The sequence below is a fragment of the Cariama cristata genome, unplaced genomic scaffold (assembly GCF_000690535.1).
Source record: "Cariama cristata isolate BGI_N322 unplaced genomic scaffold, ASM69053v1 scaffold19980, whole genome shotgun sequence".
Classification (NCBI taxonomy): Eukaryota; Metazoa; Chordata; class Aves; order Cariamiformes; family Cariamidae; genus Cariama; species Cariama cristata.
In genome coordinates this window covers 31,233-52,951 of record NW_009594355.1, presented here as the reverse complement: position 1 = coordinate 52,951, position 21,719 = coordinate 31,233, and the positions used below count along the sequence as shown (strand labels likewise).

The following is a 21,719-nucleotide window of genomic DNA, read 5'->3' as shown; positions in this document are numbered from 1 at the left end:
TGTACAAAGGAAGGTAAAAAATATTTTTAGTAAAAGTTTCTGTTAAGGCAAAAAATTTCTGACCTGTCAGTCTGCCCTGCAGTCTGGCTGGCTGGCCAGCGGTTAAGCTTTCGGCACTGCTGTAAGTGAGCACTTGCTGGTTTGAAATGATGCACCAGGTGCTGAGGGGTGAAGGCCAGAAGTTATTCATCCCTCCCTAAGCTAACAGCTTTGAAAACTAGTTGGCTCCTGACAGTGTCCCTTTGTGTGCAAAGCAACAACTGTACTTCACTGGGAGTCTTCTGGTTCCTGAGGTAATTTTGTATCACAGGTGCAAAATCATTTTAATTACCAAAATGAACAGCTGAGGAGGCAGCTTGCTACACATCCAGTCCTAAGCCATCCAGGGAAGGCTGTGTCCCCAGTACTAATAGCACTAATTGTCAATAGCCCTCACTGTTTCCTTGCTGGTTTAGTTTTAATCCTCTTCTGCAGTCGAGGCTATTGAAATGTGGCAGCTCAACATTTTTTTCTGCAAGCAAATAACAAAGGCTGTACAGTTCTGTTACACCAGTGAAGCTGTTGGTTGCAGTCCCAAAAAATTCTGGTGCAGATGTTAAAGGTATGGTGGTCTTGGTAGTTTGGAGGGATTGTATTCTAATGTTTAGTGCATTTCCTTCAACTTTGCTGCAACATTTTTCTCTTACCTGGGCTTGGGCTTTCCCTGCCTTGCTCTGAGCTACTCATCTGTGGGAGAAGGTGTGATGCTTTCAGTAGGCAGGGCCCAACCTTTAATGTACCGTTACAGTTTGGAAAGGTGAAAGTTCTTTTACCATGACTGTACTTTCCAGCATAGATCAATGTTAAATCTACTACATGCAGGTTGAAAATGGCTGAAACATACATTTTACAATAACACTTAATGTTAAATGCTTTCAGGCATTATGCATGAGCACTTGACATGTGAGTGGTGAGTGTTTGCAGTTGAAATTGTTACATACAGCAAAAGCATCTGGACTGAAATGTAAATACATCTGTGCAGAGTTTTAGAGTGCAGCAGGTTGGAGGCAGGGACATACTCTCCTGGTGTGGCCCTGCCTCTTCCTGCCATGCTGCAAGCAGTTCCCGCAGCTCCCTTGGTGTGGAGATTGGTAGTACCTGCACAGCACAGAGGCACAGCTAGGGCTTCGCTTGAAGGGGCCACATACTCTGAAAACCAGTTCCTACTGCTCCCAGTAGACTATGGTTCCTGTGAAGCATTCCAGGAAAGAAAACAGCCTAACTCTGAATTCATTTTTAGGCAGCTGCGACCTCTTTAGTAAGCTGCTTTGGTGAAGCAAAGGAACTTGGCTTCCCTTACAGAAGCTTCTTATTCAGAAATGCGCTCTCCTTGCTCCTGGCTGGAGCACTTCTCGGCAGCGTGGGGGCTGTCGATGCGTAGCTGCGTGCATGGCACACCCGTAGTTCTCAGGGTTGCAGGGACAGATGTGGGGAGGTGGAGAGGAGGTTGTTGCAGCTCTGCAGCCTGTTTCAGCTAATTACCACCTTCCTGTGTAACTGAAGCTAAGCAGTAGCAAAGGCTGTATGAGAAGTAGAGCCTAAAGTGCAAGCAAGGAGCCTGGCAGTCCAGGAGTCGATAGGTTTTGGGTTCTCTGCTAGTGGGTGGGTGTCATAGGTGGGAGGTAGTTTGGCAGCCCACCTGGGAGGACACCGCGGTGCTGTTGGATTGCATTCCCCCCACATAACAAAGGCAAGGGCACGGTGGCTTCAGGTACTTCTGATGTTAATTCAACTGCAATTCAGACTTGGTGTTTGAAACTGTCTGTCTTCCTTTGGAGCCAGCCCCTTCTGGAGTGATTGCTTAGTTAAGTGTTGAAGTTGAGTGTCCCTAGGCAATGGCCTTGTGAAATTTTAGTTTGTTCTTAAGAGTAAAGGGTTCTGAATACACTCAGAAAAGAAAGCTTCATTATCTGCTTAGAGAACAAGCTCATTGAGGGTTGGGTATAGGTTTTTGTTTGTTTACAGAACTTTCCTATAGATTGGGGGGGAAGGAAAGAGGCTCTAATGAGGAAAAACCCAGGAGAGGGGTGGGTGTTGTCTCCCCCTGCCCTCAAAAGCAGCCTGTGAAGGGAAGATGCCCATTCAAGCTGGCCAGGCTTCATTAGATGTGGTCTTCTGCTCCCTTCAGGAGGACTGCTCACCCAAGCAGGAGGCGGCTACTTTCTTTCAGCCTCAGAAAGAAGGTATGCTCAGAGGTAATTCTTTATTTTGATTTAAAAAAAAAAAAAAGTACCCTGAGCTACCACTAAGAGATTGGGTTTCTGTAAGTCCCCTCCTGATTGCAAGTTCTTTTCTGAAGTTACCTGTGAAGAAAACATGACAAGTCACTTCAAGAAACAGCAAAATCACGTTGGGACACAATTTACAAATTACTCTATTTAAAACTTTAATTTGTGATATTAATGACTGCAAGACACTTAGAATGACATTAGTTAAAGGCACATTTCATTTTAATGCATAGTGTACCATTCTAAAATATCCTAATTTCCTTACAAAGTGCTTGAGCAGCCACATACAGATAAAGTATAGCAAAATATATTTACAATCTAGGGTTTAAAATCTTAATCTGCCTAAAAATATTTAAAAAACTACAGAGATAAAATTAGTGCTTTTTTTCAGCTTAACTGGGTGAACTTACCCTGCCTTCTAATTTTTTTTTAATTTTTTTTTTAAGTGATTTACTTAGATTAAAAAAAGATTTCTGTACAAGATGTAGTTACAAAAAGGTATTTTTGAGGATACTTTCGTAAGTGTTAAGCACCCTGTTAGATGCTCATATATATATTTGGGAACCAAAAAGGGTGAGCTGACTGTACCTCAAAAGTATTGGGTTTCAGCTGGATACACGAATGTAATTTGTTTCTTACTAATGAGAATCTGGAAACAAGTAATGCTGAAAAGTTGACTCACTCAGCCAAACACGATTTATAGAGCTGGTAAAGGTGCCTGCCTTGTTCCTGTGGGGGGGATGCCTGATTTAGACCTATTAACCCTGTTTGGTTTTGTGTGTTTGTTTTTTTTTTTTGCACCCTCCTCCCTAAGCCACTCCCCTGCCTGACCCTGCAGGTCTGTCCAGCATCATGATTTTAAACCACCACCTTAGCATGGCATGCTCAAGTGGTTCATATTTCTTCTTTGAATGAATAAAATTACAAGTTTTGAATTCATTTTTGAGTGCTGATTCTCACTGTCTTAGCCCACAAACAGCAAACTCCTGGCTAGGACGAACCTGCGCAATGACGTACACAAGCAGCCCTGACTGGTGCCAGAGCTAAGGACTATCTGGGAAGTTTATTTTCCAAGAATTAATGTTCGTCCACAGAACACCAGATGCCAAAAGTAGGTCTTGGTTTACAAGTATGCACAGTGTCTGGTCTAAATTGTTTTTCAACTTTTGAGGTACAGCTTTTTAGTGTTAAGGAGTTTATAAAATATACACTGTTTTTATCAAAAATATTTATACATTCTGTTACAACATATTGCTTTTACCCTCAGTAACTGCCAATCTAAGTTCTGGAGTTCAGTGGCCTGTATGTATACAAATATTTTTTTTTTCCCCAGTAAGTTCCATGTTGTTCACTCAGCCACTGTGCAAAATTAATGAAGTGGTATCATTAAATTACTTGCCTGGACATAAGAATACATTACAACTTCCAAATATACATGTTCACAGCATGTATAGGTTGAAAATCCTTATGTTTTCTAAAAGTGATATGATACTGTACAGCAGATACAGGATGATCTAGGTGGTTAGATACAGACCGGTTAACTTATCTGTCCACTTGGTGAGCGGGAAAGGCATGACTTTGAGTACAGAAGTGGATGGGCTTGGGAAACGCATATGCTTTGCTCTTTGTGGTTAGACTGAGCCACATCCTTGTTACATTCTTCATATCGACCAGGGTTTTAAGCCATGCTTAAAAAAGCCTGAAGGCAAAACTGTTTGGCAAGTGGCTTTGGTAAACCTTCTGGAGTTTTCTGGATTGTGCTTTGTAATGGAAGCACTTACTCTGTTGTTATCTCAAAGGCAAGGCATTTAACGTTTTTCCTAATAAACACCATAGAAAATTTACAAAACAAGGCATACCTGTTTTCCATACCATTATTTTAAGAACACAAGATGAAGGTGTACATAGAAATGTGTAGTTTTATAGACTGCACAAGATAATATTTCAGTGAAATCATTTGCCTTCTCCAGCTAGAACCATGTTCTGTGTGAGTGTCATCAGTATCCCAAACTTCTATTTCAATGTGGCTAAGTAGAGAGAAGCGACTACCTAGCGCTAAGTCTGCTTTTCCCACTTAAGGCAGATACTTAAAAAAGCGAGGTTATCTGCTGTAGAGGAGTGAGAGAAACAGTGGAGATCCACGTGTGCCCATGTGTGGGAAGCTATAATACAGCCTGGGTTCACCAACTCAGCTTAAGAGCTCCTTACACCTGCTTTCCAGTGCTCAGATAAAAAACAATTTACAAAGAGGCCACTCTTCACGGGAGTGGTAGAATAGTACTTAAAAGGATGATCTTCATGTGATTTAAAAAACCCAGAAGCTACAGGTGGCACAGAGAGCAATCGAAGGGTCGGTATTCTTCTGAGAGGCGCATTCTTGTGAGCCAGTGAGCTGGGGTTTCACAGTGTCTGGAAGTTAACACCAATCAGCAATATAATCAAAATCTCTGAACATTTCCTGCTCTTCTTCTGAAAGTATCCGTGGTTCCCGAGGCGGAGTGAGGATAGGTGCTTCAGAGGTAAATTCGTCATCAAAATTACTAACATCTTCCCGTCCTCTAATGGTGGGTACAAAAGGAGGCTTCACTTTCTTGGCCAGCAAAGCATTCCAATCTATTAGCTGTAAAATAAACCAACTGATGCTTAGTTCCTGTCTCTACTCCTCAGTGTCCTTAGAAATAATATTAGTTTGTACTCACCCTGAAGAAGTGATGCTTTTTCACATCCTCAGCATCTTTCTCTCCAGCTCCAAGACGGCGCTCTGGATTTCTTCGTAGCAGCTGACAAAACATGCAAGATCTCAGTGCAAAAATTCAGGGTTCGGGGGAGGAACGAGGGAGGATGAGTGCTACTGCATAAGAGCCAACACCAAGATTACATGGACAGTGAAATTCATGCTGCCTGACCTATAGAAAGTTCTTGGTCCTCACAGAAAGGGAGAGACAAGGCTTCAGCTGTACACAGCTAGGGCTAGCAGTGCTCTTCTCACTGCAGATCTGTGGTACCAAGTCTTGGTAGCCGAGGTGATTTGTGGGGCTAGTGTTCAGAACAGAGATACTGAAAAGCATCCTTTTTGCTGGAGAGGATACAGAATTTACACAAGCTAGCATTCGTTGCTTGGCTCAGAAGAGACACTATTCTGCTGTTGATTTACCGAGAGAGAGGGTTGAATGCTGCTTGACACACCCAGCCAAATAAAAGGGTTTTCTAGTTAACACCAGAAGTTAGATGCTTCCACTTGGGAATCATGTGGCTGTGAGCAGAGCCTTGCTCCAGGCAGAGTGCCCAGCATCGGGGTGGGTTGATATATTCATGATGCAGCCATCAAAAAGTGATGTCTACTATATTATGTAAGAAATTCTCAGCTGGGAACAGTGCACATGCAGCTAGAACTAGTAAAGTGCAAGCACAAAGTTCACAGCACACACCTTCTGGGTGCAGTGTAGCAGTCCCCTGTGGATATTGCCACGATCCTTTTCACAGTAAAAATACCCTCTCACAGGTACTGCCTGAAAACTATTCTTCTTTCTCTAGACAAACACTCTCTCCCTGGGAGTAAGCAATCATTTTAAGCTATAGAATATTTATGCTATTACTTAAATACTGATGTCACAGTAGTTACTGTGACATGCTTTAACTTACATGCTGCAGCACGTTGCTGAATTGGGTGCTAGACTGATATTCAGTGTCAGACATTTAAGCAGAGAGGCTGCTTCCAAAGGCTTTGAATCACCTCCAGTAGATGCCTTTCTAGCAACTGTGATAAGCTTCTATCTTAGACAGGTTCAAGCGTCTTAAGGTAAGTAGCAGTATTACACTAAGGAATAGCACTAATAACAATCACAAAATCAGCTGTTCTTTGCCAAGAATGGGACTGCAGGTGCCACATGTATGGTGTTCCCTGCCCCAGCTGGAATGAAACCAAGAAGATTTGGAAGTCTTTGAATTAAAATATTCATGTGACAATGTTAATCTACCAAGCAGGTCAATGCAGCGGTGTGCTGCTAGGAAAACAGAGCTGAACTTCTCTAATTAGATACAACTAGGAAACTTAGTTCAGGGAGAAAATAAAGCCTCTAGTACTTTACATTTTAAAAAGAAAAACTTGCTCCTGAATAAACTGGAATGGCAGTGACAATTTTCACTTAAGGTGACAGGCAGCATGACACAGCATAAATGAAGCAAGTCTGAAATTTAATTGTAGAAAAAAATACCAAGCGTAGGTTCTGAAAGTATTTTGTTCCTCACAGAAGTAATTAATTTCCTTAATGTTGGAGAGGAAACAGGATAAGAAGGGAATACTGTAATACTATTATGATGATGTTCTTACCCGTCTCATTATAGAGATGGCTTCTGTAGACAGAAATCGTGGATATCTTACTTCATCATTTACAATACTGTCAAACACCTCTTCTTCATCATCTCCAGGGAAGGGAGACTATGATGAAAGTAATAAGAAAATACTATTAAACAGGCTTAAAAATCACAATTGAAAACATATATTCAACCAACAGTTTGGAATTAGACACCTGAAATGAAGTCTTCCTTTTTCTAGAAACAGATATGGTAGTTTTCCACAATGAAAAGAGAAAAGTAAGGCAAGTTGGTATTATCCTTTAATTCTTACTGAAGAACTAGGCTTTAAAAATGTGCTTTTAGAAGTAGAAACACCTAAAACTGGGATCTTCTTTGCTCTGATGCAAGATACACAGCGAATGTCCCAACTTCTTTGGGAGAGCTGCTGTTCACAAGTAACATGGTCAAGACTTAATTTGGTTTTGTAATTATCTTTAGCATGTTACAGCTCAAGGGTTTTCAAACTGTTTTGAAGTGGCCTGACAGATGTAGGCAACACACTACAAGCTTTTTGTCCTTTTTTACCTGAAAGGAAGCGAAAGTAAGTTGAATGATCGTATTTTTTGAAAAACAACAAAGTGATGAGCAAATCTATAGTTTTTCTCTGGTTTAGCATGTAAGCCATCACTGTGCTACCTGGCAGATACTATAACAAAATGGACCAGGAGGTAAAGCAATATATATGCAATGGTAAATAACTATTCTATAGTAATTTATTTATACCAGCTCATTTACATGGAACTGGGGCATTCTTTTTTAGTGCATGCGTAATTCAAATGGTAAACAGCATTGCGTTTGGCATAATCTTTCACTACTATCCAGTTTTATGCATTAAAGTTCACTTCCATTCAAGCTACGGGAGTTAAGGAGTTTATTTTCTCCCCAAAAGCATTTGAAAGCAGAAGACTGCTATAGCTGTATGCATCCAAATTGGATAACAACAGATGGGTGCTGGAAACTGAGCTCCCCAAAACCAGATGTGCTATGTTCTTGCTTAGAGACACTGATATTAATGTCCCATTACTGTAATTTGATTTAAGGCATAATGATGTAATTAAAAACAAAATAAAAGAAAAATCGAGAAGTTAAGTCTTGGACCAGCTGCAAGTCATTCATTTCCATAATTGCTGATAATTCAAGCTCATGACATGACTCATCAACTTCTATAGTACTATAGCAGCTAGTATCAGGTAAGTAGCTGCTCAGTATTTAACACTTCTTGATGAAACACATTAAGATGCTCACTGTAAAACTAGGTATGCCTATACATACTGTGACAGGTAGGGCATATTAAACATTGACAGGACAGTATCTTGAGTTTTGTAACCTTTTTAACATACATTAGTTTTATGACTCAATTGTATCTTACTAGAACTTACCTCACCCACTAGCATCTCATAGATAAGTACGCCAAGACCCCACCAGTCTACAGCTCTTGTATAGGAAGTTTCTGTCAGCACCTCTGGAGCAAGAAATTCTGGTGTGCCACAGAATGTGCTTGTCCTGTCTCCATATCCCATTCCTGAAAAGTTACAGTTAATGAAAAGCAAGCAGTATTTTCTGCCACGCTACAACCTGTTCCTCCAGCAAGTAAAACCTCTCTAGAGCAACTTCAGTCGATACTGTAGTTCCAGGGCCTGTCTTGAAGGCTCAGGCCAATGAGGTACAACATTCCCCCATTCTTCCCTCCCACACCCGTGTTCCACATGTGCAAGTTTTTCCATCCCTAACTACACACAGAGAGCCAAATTCATCTTCCAGTTACATCTCTGTCACCCAGTTATCTTTGCTTGGAAAGATACAAACAATCTTGTGCTATATTTCTACTAGGTAGTAGAAGAAAATGTGGTACGCTACTTTAGTCAAACATGCCTACTATGGATGCTGCTGTAGTGTCAAAACGACACGTAGTAAAGTAAAACATGGAGTGTAGTGAAACAACTTCAAGCACAATAAGCCTTGTATATTTGCAAGAGGGGCACAGTTTGGGACATCAGCACCACAAGGACTAATGTGACACTACAAGTGGAGGTGCTGCAAGAAGCTTAAAAAAAACATTTGGCGTAGTAGTCAGTAAACCAAAGAGCTTTCCTTGTCCTTGTTTCCTTTTGTCATTTACAGAACTTGTTTGTAGCTAAAGTCACAGGACTTGGCCTAGGATATTAAAGACAACAGTAATGTTTAAACACCTACCGAATTTACTAAATTCCCTCTTAGACTACCTAAAAGGAAAAGATATGGAGGACAGGCTATACAAATTGGAGAAGGAAAGGCACCTTTCCAGATCTTCCCCCACAATGGGGTTTGAGAAAGACGCAATTTCAGTTGTTACCTCTATTTTATGTCTTATTTGAAAGGTAGTTGCCAGTAATGAGATGCTTGAAAGAAACTTTCTAGCATCTAGGCTTTCCTTTTGGGATAAATTTCTCTATTTTAGCTACAGTATACTTTGCATGTCATTTCTAATACTCAGAGTTGCAACTATTTCAGAGTTAAAAATAGATAATGAATTTGTAAAAAAGTAAGAGTGAGGTATGGGTTATAATGGTACTTGATTTCATTGTACAGTATCAACATGTTTAGAATGAGGAAAAACACCTAATGCTTTTTCTGCTAACTTGCAAAATAACAGCAGTATGCCTTATTACTACTAAGGAACTTCCTCCTATTGCCACATTTGTACAATCAGAGATGTATTTTTTCCTTAAGATGAAACAGGGTAAGTGTATACACTATACACATTTGGCAGTCCAAAAGTCTCAAGGAACAGTCAAGAGTAAGACACGACTATGGAATTCCCCTAGAAAGAAAATGTAAGGGCCATTACCTTCTTTGCAAAGACCAAAGTCAGCAATTTTCACAAAGCCTTCCGTGTCCAGCAATAAGTTATCCAACTTCAAATCTCTAAATGAACATTTGAGAACAAAATTGCATCACTGGTGCTTCTTCAGTACTATTCAGAATAGCTGAAATTCATCTGTTGGAAATGGGTCAATGACTACTTACCTATATACTATTTTGTGTTCATGTAAATACTGAAGTCCAAGAACCACACATGCAGCATAGAATCTGTTGAAAAAGTTAAAAGTTAAAATTTCAATGGATTTTAAGTCTTGCTTTTCAGGATGTGAAGTCCATTATTACCGATCTTTTTTTATTAACCATCCTCTGAAGATTAGCAATTGTTTTTTCAAGTACACATTTGTTTTATACAAGGTCAGAGTTTTAAAGCCAGATGGCAAAAATGTGCTGTAGTATGTTTGCTTGGCTTGGAGGATAAATTTTCTGTAGTGTCCACTGCCATGGCATTGAAGGATTTCGAATTTGGCTTATTCTCTTCTTTTTTAGTCTTGTCTGCTATTTTAACTTCTCATTTAGCATTCTTATGTAATCTTTTTTCTTTTTTTTAAAAAAAACTATTATAAACATTTAAGTAGTTGTATATAATTTTTGAATTCAATGTAGATTCAGTCACATTAAACTCACATGTGTCTCTTTCTAACAAAATCAGTTAGAATCTCTGACCCTTTTAAAAACTTAAACAGTATTTACTGAAATGACATAATGTAGAGGCACATAGTGATAAAGATCTTCATTCTTATCCACTGAACAAAATGCCCTTCACTTAATGCCACAAAAAGGGATGAATACTCACACTGCTCTTGGTTCAGAGAAGACATCAGTATGAATGTGCATCATCAGATCCCCACCAGCAGCATATTCCATTACAAAGCAAACGTGATCTTTGGTTTGGAAACAAGCAAAAAGGTTCACCAAGAAGGGATGTCTTACACTATTCACAGTTTCAAATATTCGCTTTTCACACATTAAGCTGCAAACACAAAATCAGTAAAAATGTAAAACTGGATCCCAAACCACAATTTTTCAACTCTCAGAAACTATTGGTAATTCATACCTTATGTTTTTTTTCTTTATTCCTCAGGGTAAGATAAGAACTTTTTTTGTTTCAAGAGAGATGTTTTGATACTTCCACACACATTAAGTTGACACCAGGATTTCCAGGAAGTTACATTTAGCATTCACAAACAAAAAAGGAAACCTAGCAGTCCATGAAAATTGTACCCTGCCAATTTTCCTTCAAAATACTCAGACTTGCATTAAGTATGCATTGATATCATGTGACATTAGCTTCAATCAATTTTTATTTTAATTGTATACAATACATAAAGTGGAAAAACAGTAACAATATTTTAGACCTCTAGCTATAGTAATTCCAGATTACTTCTCTTTAAGCCAATTGGTTAATTTGTAGCTTATTCTTAATACAGTTACCCTTCTTCCTGCAAGTCAAATGAATATAGTCACTATTAAACAGTTGTAAAAGCACCTTCTTGCACTAAAGCTAGACAGTTTTGTAACTGCCACTTTACTTCCAAGCAAAGAAAAATCTGAGTTTTGGGGCAAAAAGATTAAGAAAAACCTAACAATGGAGTATACACAGGACTTAAGGGAAAATATGATGGACAAACTATGTCAGTATGTTATAAGTTGAGAAATACCATCATAGGTGTTTCTGCCAGTAAAGAAAACACTGTCACTGTCCTGAAATGTGATGGAAGTCTATAGAACAAGTAATTAGAATAAGTAATTGCAAGAGAACCTAAACAAAAAACAGGATTGGCTTTAAATCAGAGCTGTAGTACATGCATGGTAAGAAGGGCACTGAAACAAATCGGTATTCCTGGGCTACACTGCTCCCCCTCCTTGCCCCAGAAGAAAGACTACACATCTGCAGCAGCCAGCTAAGCAGGGAGATGACAACTTGTTTTGCTCTTTCACTGAATTTAACTACTCTTTGGTAAAGGTTACAGTTGTGTTGCACACAGAAAGAAAGCACAGTTGATTTACGGAATCCATCTATTATATTTTACTAACTGACCTGTCTACTTCATCACGAGCGACAATATCTCCTTTCTTTAAGGCTTTAATAGCAAACATCTCGTTTGTGTTTTTGTACTCTGCCAACAGCACCTAAAACAGAAGAGAAGGGATTCATTTAAGAGCTATATCTAGTTTTTGATATAGCCTTGACATTTGATACAGCCTTTTGACATTTACCTTTCCAAAATGTCCTCTGCCCAGTACAGCACAACATCTGAAATCCTTCAGACTGAACTGAAATCTTTGTTGTGATCTATGTAAATAAAAAAAACAGTCAAGAGTCTTCTAGTTTGTTAACGTCGAGAAATACTATTCAGATCAACAGCAAAACCGCTGCATTTTTACCTTCTCTCGTCAGGCTCTCGAGTGTTGGTGTATTTTATGTCTGAATGGGGAGCATCAGGCTCACAGATTATTTCAGGCTGGAGTTTTGGGACAATACTATTTCTGCCATTTTCAAAATCAAAAGTTGTTACTTCATCCTGCGAAGAAAAAGAAGTCTGAAAATTTAAAACTGATTGCAAAGGCAAATGAATGCAGAAATTTTACTCTAAGCATGTGAAATTCTTAACACAAGAATTATCTAAATCTAAGCTAAAATGGTAGACTTTAAGATGATACAGATAAGCAAGCTATTAACAGACTGATGAACCTATTTCTCCAGCCATTCTGTTCTTTGTTAGTGCTAAAACCATTTTTTCCTGAATACTCTAATGATTTTGGGCTTTTGTTTTTTTCTGTGGTGGAACCAATAACACAGAGAGTTAAATCCACCAACCATGGAAACAGTTTGCCACCAAGAGTAATTGAAGCATTCTGTTGAGACAATTCCCTATGTGTATGCTAAGGGAGTGTATGCTGAAATATAAGGGAAGAAATCCATCATAAAGATGCCAGTATTACAACCCTGTTAAACTGTATAGCCTGAAATTCTTAAAGATACTTGCCTGAGATGGCACATCAGGAGCCTTTATCTCAGAGGAAGATTCACATATTTCCCCAAGGGAAGATGCACGGGGTGGAGCAGGTGGAGGCTCAGGCTCAAGTTCAAAGTCCAATTTGGCTACAGGAGAGTCACTGGCAAGAAAATAACTAACTCCTCAGTACATAGCAAAGACTGTTTTTTTAATAGTATGAAAACCAACTTAAAACTGCACGCTATGTAGATTTCTCCTAAAACGATCCTTGTGTGTGTATATCTGTCTATAAAATGGATGTCCAAAATTAAAATGTTGAAAGGTCTGCAGTCTTGCAGAATAAATAGATTCGAAATACATTACGTACATTAGGGCATAAGCATATCACTGTTACTCTTGCTCTTAAAAGTACTTAAAATTGTAGGTATCACCTACCTGGCTGGCAGTGTTAGTTCAGGAATGTGCGCATCAACCACTGGCCCAGTAGCAGGCACTGGTGCTTGAGGGCTGAAGGTGCCAGAGTGATTTACTGTAGGAATAGCTCTTCTTACTAGTCTTCCCCAAGTGGCAATATTAATATTCATTTGAGGAGCTCTGAGAAATGTTTTGCCTGTGGATATTGTGAAAAAAGAAAACAGAGTGCAAGTAATTTCCTTACTTATTACCAAAAGCTGTAATTTAAAAAAATAAATTCATATTAATCAGTTTATGAAGAACAAACTGAATTTGTCATATTCCTTAGCAATTCCTGATTATTCACTATTGAATGCTAATGCATAATAAGGAATTCTAAAACAAAACATTTCCAAATGCATTGCCAAATCCTTCATCATCAACAGCTTTATTCACAGGCAAATATTAGGTTGCTGTATAAAAAAAAAAAATAAAAAAATCACAGATCGGTACAATTTTTAAGCTTTATGTGTTTATATTAAACAATCACCTTGCTGTTTTGAAAAAATTTTCTTCTGCCTCTGGAGTTTTGGTCTTCTTTCAATAACTGGATTAAAAAACGTAACCTGCAGTTCAAATAATGTGTGTTAAAATTCAAGTTTCAGAACAAAATGCATTCTTAAAAGTTTAAGAAAAACTTCTTAAACTATTCTGCAATATAATACTTGCAAGTATGCTCAAGTGCTTCAAGGAAACATTCTCACCTCTGCAAACAGAGTGCCCTGGGGTTCAAGATAGAGACACATGCCATGCCGTTGGTTATCCAGGAAATCTTCCAACCTCAGAAACTTTACCGCACACAAAGATCTCCAGTCACGCCAATAAACTGAGATTTCTAATTCACGTGACTATGACAGGAAACACATACACAGGAAATTACTTATTAGTAAATGTTCTGCAAGAATTACCTCTGTACAATCATAAGATCTAGCAACTCAAGGATCAAGATGTAGAGCTGTTACTTTAAAAGAGTGCCAGGGCTAACCAGCCATACTGAGTAAGCTCTCACTAGGACGATTGTAGCATTTCTCTTCAGTTCAGATGTGATCACCAGTGTCCAAATAAAAGCATAAGCATAAAATTCCCCCAAGAGTAGGAGAGACTCACAGTGATCAGGCTTGTTGAGTCAAACAACAGTGCTAGTTCAAGATATTTTAGCTCAAGCTCTGACAACAAGTTTTCACCTGTGTTTAGAAACCTCAACTTTACTAGTTTTCCATGTTATTTACAAGTATCAAGGGTACTTCACAGCTGTGTAGTGACATTTTAGTACCTGCATATGCATCATGATGCGTATGACTTTATACAGTATGTCTAGAAATACATATAGTTTTTGTAACATGGTCATGAAGAAGGGACAAAAACTTTAAACTAACAAGAACTACTGCTGTATCTCACCAGTGGGATTTATATATTCTTTGGGTGTCTTATATGCTTGTTACAAAAGCTTATTACAAAATGTGAAGAACCCTGCAATACAATGTAACAGCAGCATTGTATGTTACTAAGTTCAGTTAGCACAGTTTAATTCCACCATGATACATCACTTTACTGTCTTTATACGATAGCTGTAGGTTTTAAAAGAAAGAAAAGTTAAGAAAAAGCAACAGCTTAAAAAAAGATGGGGTTTGGAATGTGCATTTAAAATACAGAAGGATACGTGGTCATGCCCAGCAGAAGCCAGGTCCTTTTCTGGCACCAAAAAGCATCTAATATTGAGTTCTTAAATAGCGAACACGACACATACTAGGCTGGCAGGAGCAGCTACTAACCTTTGACTAGTTCTAGTTTTAATGTCAGGATAATCAAGGCTTTAGGACTCCACAGTTGCTAGTTTTGTTCTGCTCTACTCTTAACTGGAACCTGAATTTTCTCTACCTGCAGGTCTAAAACTGCTTTCTTCCTAGACAGAAGGAATCTGGTTTGGGGCTCAGAGGGGTGGGGCTCAGCGGGGAGAGAGCAAAAACAGGAAGGTGGCTTTTTTTTTTTCTTCCTCATTTGTTTTAAATATATACTAGAGATGACAGTTAGGCTTCTAAAATATAGTTTAATTTTCAGTCTATTTTAAACACCGATAGAAAAAAAAAATCCTTGTATCTTAAAATACTGTGACTATCAGGTATCTAAAAAACAAATGCTCGATTAAACCTATATAACATAAATTCTCTTCAAAAGGTGTGAGGAAAGAAACACCAAGTATCATTTCAATACTTGTGTCCTCCAAGTGACATTTAAAGTTCTAGGAAAGAACTATTAGTGAATTTATTTATTAAAGAATTGATCAGCTTCACATGAGAACACTTTCACAGAAGCACTATAAAAATTCTTTGGCATACCTTTACAAAAATATTCAAACTGTACCTGATACTAGAATTTACTGATAAATAATGAGAAGTTGATGATCCTAATAAAAATTTAAGCACCATCTATCACAGGCTAAAAAGATGCTAAATGTCAGATCTTGGATAAAAATACTATGTCAGTTTCTAGGCCAGAAATGGTAAAATTCCTAGAATGCCAGCCCAGCATAACAGCTTAACCCCAGGGAGCTCATTCTGTTAAGGATGGGAACACGTGCACATACGAAATTTGAACATAATCACAACAATAGGGAAAAAAAAGGCAACATGAAATTAATCTAATTATTGTCTATAGCTGTCAATGAAGTAAGACGACATTTTTACCCTGTCTAGTTCCAGTGTAAATTTCTGATCCCATGACTGATTGGAAATAGGTTTCCAGCTAGTTTGACCAACCACGGTGTTATCCAGCTTCAGTACAGCACAGACTTCATCTGTAAGTAAAATACACAAACTCAGCTTAAATCTAAGAGGATTTTCCACAAACAAAAAAATCTTCAGTAAGTTTCCCTTAAAAATCTAATCTCATATTTAATTGGTTCTTATGGGCATAATAGTGTGGTTGTAGCTTTTTTGTTGTTGGGTTTGGTTTTTTTTTTTTTTTTTAAACAACTTGACAGATGAAGAAACAGGTAAGTTTAAAGCTTCAAATCAATTTAGTATTTTAAATTACAGAACACAGCATGCACATTAAAATGTAAATGAAAGATACGTATAAAAATAAGAGAAGTAAGAGTATACTGAACTGGACAAGTCATCAGTTTTCAGAAGGTTTCTACTACTCCCACTTTTACTTTTACTGGTTCTGCTCATGAAAGACGATCTGGCTTCATTTGGACTCCAACCAGGCAGCGTAATCGATGTGGCTTTTGATCGACCAGGGACATTTTCCAAAATATCTTGGCAGCCCATTAGCCTAACTTCCAGGGTACCTAGAACAAGATAGACAATGATTTATCAAATATTTCTGTTCTTAAATAAACAAAGCAAATGATTGATTTATGACAATAGCTAACATTCTGACTCCTGCAGGGTATAACAGAAATATCAGATGAAATCAAAAGACAGATCCAAGACAGAAAAATACACTGAAAATAAGCTTAAAAGTCAAATATGTGGGACTTGACCTTGTAGAAGGAGCAACAGTTCACCAAAAATAACACAAAATAAGTTTTTGTTCCATGTCCCAGAAGTATCTTTGTTTTCTTCACTTGAGAACCTAATTGACTTGGGTTCAAGTTGTATGCAATGTAATTTTTTAAGATGATGAATCTTAAGTTTCTTATTAAAATGATGGATCTTCTAGATGCGACAATAGCAATTTTTCATGAGTTTCATATAACCAATTAATATTGGATACATCACTTTGGTAATTAAAATGAACACACTGACTATTGAGACTACAAATTCGTTTAAGATACATCCAGAAATCACATTTGCCTACCGCATGCTAAAGTCAAATTTGAGTTAGTACATAATTTAAAATCATTGAATTGTTCCAACTTGACTGAATTTGGCTTTATAAAAGCTGAGACACTTCAAAATCTTCTGCATCTTTAACCAATGAGGTATAGAGGCTCCTGTTCTAATAAGAGAGTTTCCTCTAGCAGCACAGAAGCATCTGAATACCACAGATGGTTACAAGAACGGTAGGCTTACCTCATCCTGTACAAGATAGCATCTGTAAAACTGTGACACCACTGACACTAACACAATTAACTATTAGAAGTGGTGAAATTAGCCAGCTCATAATCACACTGTCAGCTACAAACGCAGCTCCTAAATGCAGTGCTCTTTTGACAGCAAATATACTTAAATGTGAAACTTAAAAGTACTCTTTTGTAACAGAAATTTAAGTCAGACTTGACCTAAAAATGGTCTGGCAACAGTATAGCCCACAGAACAGACACCAAGAAACCAGTCTGAGAAGAAAACCCACCCTGTAGGGAACTAACATGCATAAGTGACAGCTAAGCATTAGGCTATGAAGACAATGAGATGCTATCGGCTCCTGAAACAGGTTAAAAGGTAAAAGAATACTTAATTCCCAAACTGTTTAGAAAAAACAGAAGAAATTAATAAGCAGAAAGGCTATAAACTTGTATAAGGACTAGGATGTGTATCAGAAAGTTCTGTTGAAGCACTTGTATGACAGTAGCACCGATCTATTTTTCAGAAAGTGTTAAAGCAAAGCACAAAGACACCGTTCATTTAAATCCAGTTCAATATAAAAGCTCTTTGTGTAGCCAATATGAAAGTGAAACTACTAAGAACTTCACAAGCATGTAGCTCTGTTTTGATAATTCCCATTAGAAACTATTCATATGTATCAGTAAATCACATTGAAAGAGGAATTAATTGTCATTATAATGTATCTGACTCATGATTATGTACTATAGGAAAAGAATTTTTAAAAAGCTGTTTTAAAACTAAGGCACGATACTTCATGCCCATGGTCACTGATCATTTCAGATCATTTGAGATAATATGATGAAAAAAAGTTCCCCTGACCACTCTGCAACTTTACAAGGGCTCTTGACTGAGATCCTGATGCTTTTTACCTTTTGCTATGTGTCTTACTGAACCAAAATGGAAGACAAGTAGACTCTCTCCATTTTATTAATATCGCAGCTCAGCAGAAGAGTTCCTCTTTTTGCTTTAAAATATAACCCCACTTCAAAACTAAATTCTAGTTTCAGTTATACATCTATAACTAGAGTTACATCTGAATTACAGATTGTTTTTGTAATAAACTTACTCTGTTAATAGTTGGTTTAATAGTTACCTGTAAAATGTTTTAGGAAACAAAACAAAAAACCAAACCTATCTGTACCAGTAACTCTTATACAACCACTTATTAAATAAATTTAGTAAAGCAACATACCCCCAAGTAGTCAAAAGTATTTGCTTTTCTTTAAGAATACTGGGAGGCAAATGTTTAAAAGCTTTGTTAAAGTATGGCTCATCTCTTGAAACAGTTTACTTCCAACGAAGGACAACAATTCCAGGTGAACCCAAACTATGAGAAGTTCCCAATTGTTATATTTATATATAAACATACTGTTCCCTCACAGGGACTTAGGCTAAGTATCTGAAAAAAACAAACAAACAAAAAAAACCCACCACCACAAAACCCCCCCAAAAAACTCCGTGTGTAATTGCAAGGAAAGCAATTCACACCAATAAATAGAGGCTTCAATAGTTCCACGCACATTTGTTAGGATCTCTCTCTTTGGTTTAGAAATATAACTCATGTTTTGGTAGCATAAATCTCACCTTCTAGGAAGCCAGTGTGGTCCAGTGGGTAAAACAGGGACTGGGAGAAAAGCTGGGTGCCTATCTCCAGCTCTGCCACTGACTTGTTATATGACCAGGGAAAGTCATTTAACCCTTCTGCACCTCAGTTTCCCCATCTGTAAAACCGGGATAATGATACTTACCCACCTTTTAAAGTGCTCGATAATCTAAAGATGAAAGGTGTTAGGTAAACGCTAGGTAGTATTGTTCCAAGACCTAACTTAAGGCCAGAACTTGATTTTTTCAATAGGATTATAAAAAGGTCAACAAATAAATCGAAGAAACTTATCTGCATTTTTTTGGCGCATACACACTTGGAAATTCTAAGTGCCTTTGTCTAGGAAAAGAACAACAATTAAATATGTCTAAAAAGAAATAAAGTTGGCATTAAAGACTTGTTTTAAACCATTTAATAAAAGAATAATAGTAATAAAAGAGCTCCATAAATCATACCTGTTAAAGCTGCTGGTTTGGACAGTGTACTATACTGGTTTTGAGTAGATATTACACTTTGACGAGGACTTAATGTGGGTGAAGAGACCAATGAAAGCTCCTCTATAATAATACTGCTTTTGGGATGGTTTTTAGGAAGTTCATTCAATCTTTGTTCCAGTGAATACTTCAAGAGGTCCAACTTCTGGCTTGATTCATTAAATCTTGCTTGCGCCTTTTAAAAACAAAAAAGAATATTGAAATATTTCAATTTTTTTTTCTTGAAAGAACATTTAAAATAAAGAATCAGAAACTAATGACGTAAATTACTTCTGAAAGTGCCTTTCTGTCGGTAACTTTCCCAGATCCAAGTAATTTCATCACATTTTTTGCACCTTCTGCTACAGCATATTCTATCCTAAAATGATGCCGTAATTCTTCCATTCGGAGTTCAAGAGGGCTTATCACAGGTTTTGCTGCAAAGATATACAAACAAACAATCTTCATTGAAGACCATGTTCATGTTTAGTTTCTTTAATATTAACCCCTCTCCCATATAAACAGAGGGAAGGGGAGGAAAAAAAGAAAAAAGGAAAAAAGGAAAAAAAAAAAAGAAAAGAATGAGAGATGCAGATTTGGTAGTCCAGAGAAAAGCTTGAAGTACGTCATAAAAGCAACAGTGAAATTTTAAGCATCTGAATTTGAAGGAAGAAATAATTGATCAGGGCCCCAATCAAATAAATAGATTCTACTCCTTGAAGAGCTAGAATTGCTAGAGGATGTGAGAAAAAGAACATGTCTTCAGGGGAGTTAAGGGACAAAAGCTAAATCTCCTAAACATCATTCAGCTGGCAAGAAGGAGGTTTTGAGACTTGCACATTTCTGAACCATGCTCTGAGGACTTATCTTTCAAACTACTCTGTAGCTAAGTAGATCCCTGATTGGTTTCTGATAATTCTCCTGGTTCACAAACAATCCCAAGGAATCTGGCTTCTGCCAGCACAGAAAATGTAAGAGGTCTCATACACCACCTTCCCCAAATGGTTTCGGTTAACCATTCTGATGGCCACTTCTTACAGTGCTTAGATTTCCCAAACAGAATTAGAAAGTTTCCTGGTTATATTCCTTTCTGTTTAAAGCTCTGAGTAGTAGGAACACAAAAAGGCATTGGAAAGCCCTTTCTCACTTGAATATATTTCTTTTTCTTTTGAACAAATGATATACATAATCCATGTGCTAAGATGGGGTGTTAAAAAAAAGACAGAAATGTCATAAGTGTAAAAACAAACAAAGAAAACCTCCTCCCCCTCCCCCAAAAACAAAACACACACAAGTTTTTCATTATCTAGGATATATCCAGGCCCTGATTATAAGCATCGTCATACAACTTCCATACTCAGCAATGCATACGAACAAAGTCCAAGACTTAGAGATGTACCGATATGCCCATGATTTTATAGTACACTCACGCTATTATAGCTCAGCGGTAATTTTTTTTTTTAAAAAATGTAAATATTTTGAAAGAAATGTAAGTTTAAAACTACTTCTGAAATGCAGCATGAGTATTTCAAGTCAGGGAATTTTAAAAACACTGATTTTTTTGTTGTTGTTTTTAAAATAGGTGTTTACTACTCAGTCTAGCCTAAATACCCATAAGGACAGCAAAAATGCACCTCCATCTGTGCTCCCATTAGTAATAATAAGGTCAATCTATTTAAGTATGACAAGCAGGCTTTGTACCTGTGTCAGATTTTTTTTTTTTTTTTAGGATAGTGAAAAGATTATATGCTTTAAAGAAAGTCACTAGTTATTGTTAAGACAAAAGAAAGCATGCATGAAGGGAGAACGAAGGCCACAAAGCAAAATGGACTGCAGAAGGTATAAAAAGGATAGTGAAGAGAGATTGTATTTCTCTTCATTAAACTTAAGGTATTTTGCTTCAAGTCAGATGTATTAGGCATCCTAACACATACAATGGTATGCCTAGTCTCCAATTATTTTTGGTTTGTGCAAGCTTTGTCTGACATTCCTACTAGAAATTTGTGATAACTCTGTGTGCATATGGGTACATATCTACATCGCATTCTGACATTAATGATTCATATTTCCTTTCTACTCCATCACCATTATCAAAAGCCAATTCATTGGTCTGGACTGCCTGAAGAATCTGCATCCTTATAACTTCTATTTTTGTCTTGCTATCCTGGAGCATCTGCTGAGCTGTGGCAAGAAGTTTTCGATCCTATTCAAACACACAAACAAACAAAGAAGTTAAAATTGTAAACTCTTCATGGAACAAAACACATTAAAAACTTCAAAACCCACATGCCTTAGGAACAAGAACTAAATCTACGTAGTTTATTCTGTATATCAGACCAATTCAACTAACTGCATTAGGGTATTAGTGGAAATTAAGTTAGGACAGAGGCATATTCTGGTTGATTAAAGACTATAAGCCACTTCCATAGAAACTGTACCTGTTTAAAGCTGAATAAAGGAGGCATGATCTAGCAACATTACACGTGTAGATTAATGATTTATAAGCTGATACTGAATAAAGGACTAGATATTAAGTGCAAAATACCTCCACTCAATGTAGAATGACGCAAATTTACTGAGAGTGCGACGAGGACTCTTCTAATAGACAAATTTGCTAAACTAAATTCATATAAAAATTATTGTACTAATTCACTTGAGCTGATTTTCAATCTTGAAATTAGAAATATGAAGTTAGC

The 21,719-nt window shown here is 37.5% G+C and overlaps 1 protein-coding gene across 1 annotated transcript in view; it reads right to left on the bottom strand.

Moving 5' to 3' along the window:
* Window positions 1–4,683: 4,683 nt before the first annotated feature.
* PKN2 (protein kinase N2) overlaps window positions 4,684–21,719 on the bottom strand; it is a 29,816-nt gene continuing 12,780 nt past the window's right edge. The window contains exons 3-21 of the mRNA XM_009697722.1: window positions 21,109–21,226; window positions 19,315–19,460; window positions 19,006–19,219; window positions 16,002–16,187; window positions 15,580–15,689; window positions 13,600–13,743; window positions 13,386–13,461; window positions 12,878–13,052; window positions 12,473–12,602; window positions 11,871–12,007; window positions 11,703–11,778; window positions 11,524–11,615; window positions 10,279–10,455; window positions 9,630–9,692; window positions 9,451–9,527; window positions 8,003–8,145; window positions 6,598–6,705; window positions 4,967–5,047; window positions 4,684–4,887 (exon numbers count right to left, since the gene is read on the bottom strand). Of these exons, the coding sequence (XP_009696024.1) occupies window positions 4,684–4,887; window positions 4,967–5,047; window positions 6,598–6,705; window positions 8,003–8,145; window positions 9,451–9,527; window positions 9,630–9,692; window positions 10,279–10,455; window positions 11,524–11,615; window positions 11,703–11,778; window positions 11,871–12,007; window positions 12,473–12,602; window positions 12,878–13,052; window positions 13,386–13,461; window positions 13,600–13,743; window positions 15,580–15,689; window positions 16,002–16,187; window positions 19,006–19,219; window positions 19,315–19,460; window positions 21,109–21,226 (2,457 nt within the window). The remainder of the gene's footprint in view (window positions 4,888–4,966; window positions 5,048–6,597; window positions 6,706–8,002; window positions 8,146–9,450; window positions 9,528–9,629; window positions 9,693–10,278; window positions 10,456–11,523; window positions 11,616–11,702; window positions 11,779–11,870; window positions 12,008–12,472; window positions 12,603–12,877; window positions 13,053–13,385; window positions 13,462–13,599; window positions 13,744–15,579; window positions 15,690–16,001; window positions 16,188–19,005; window positions 19,220–19,314; window positions 19,461–21,108; window positions 21,227–21,719) is intronic.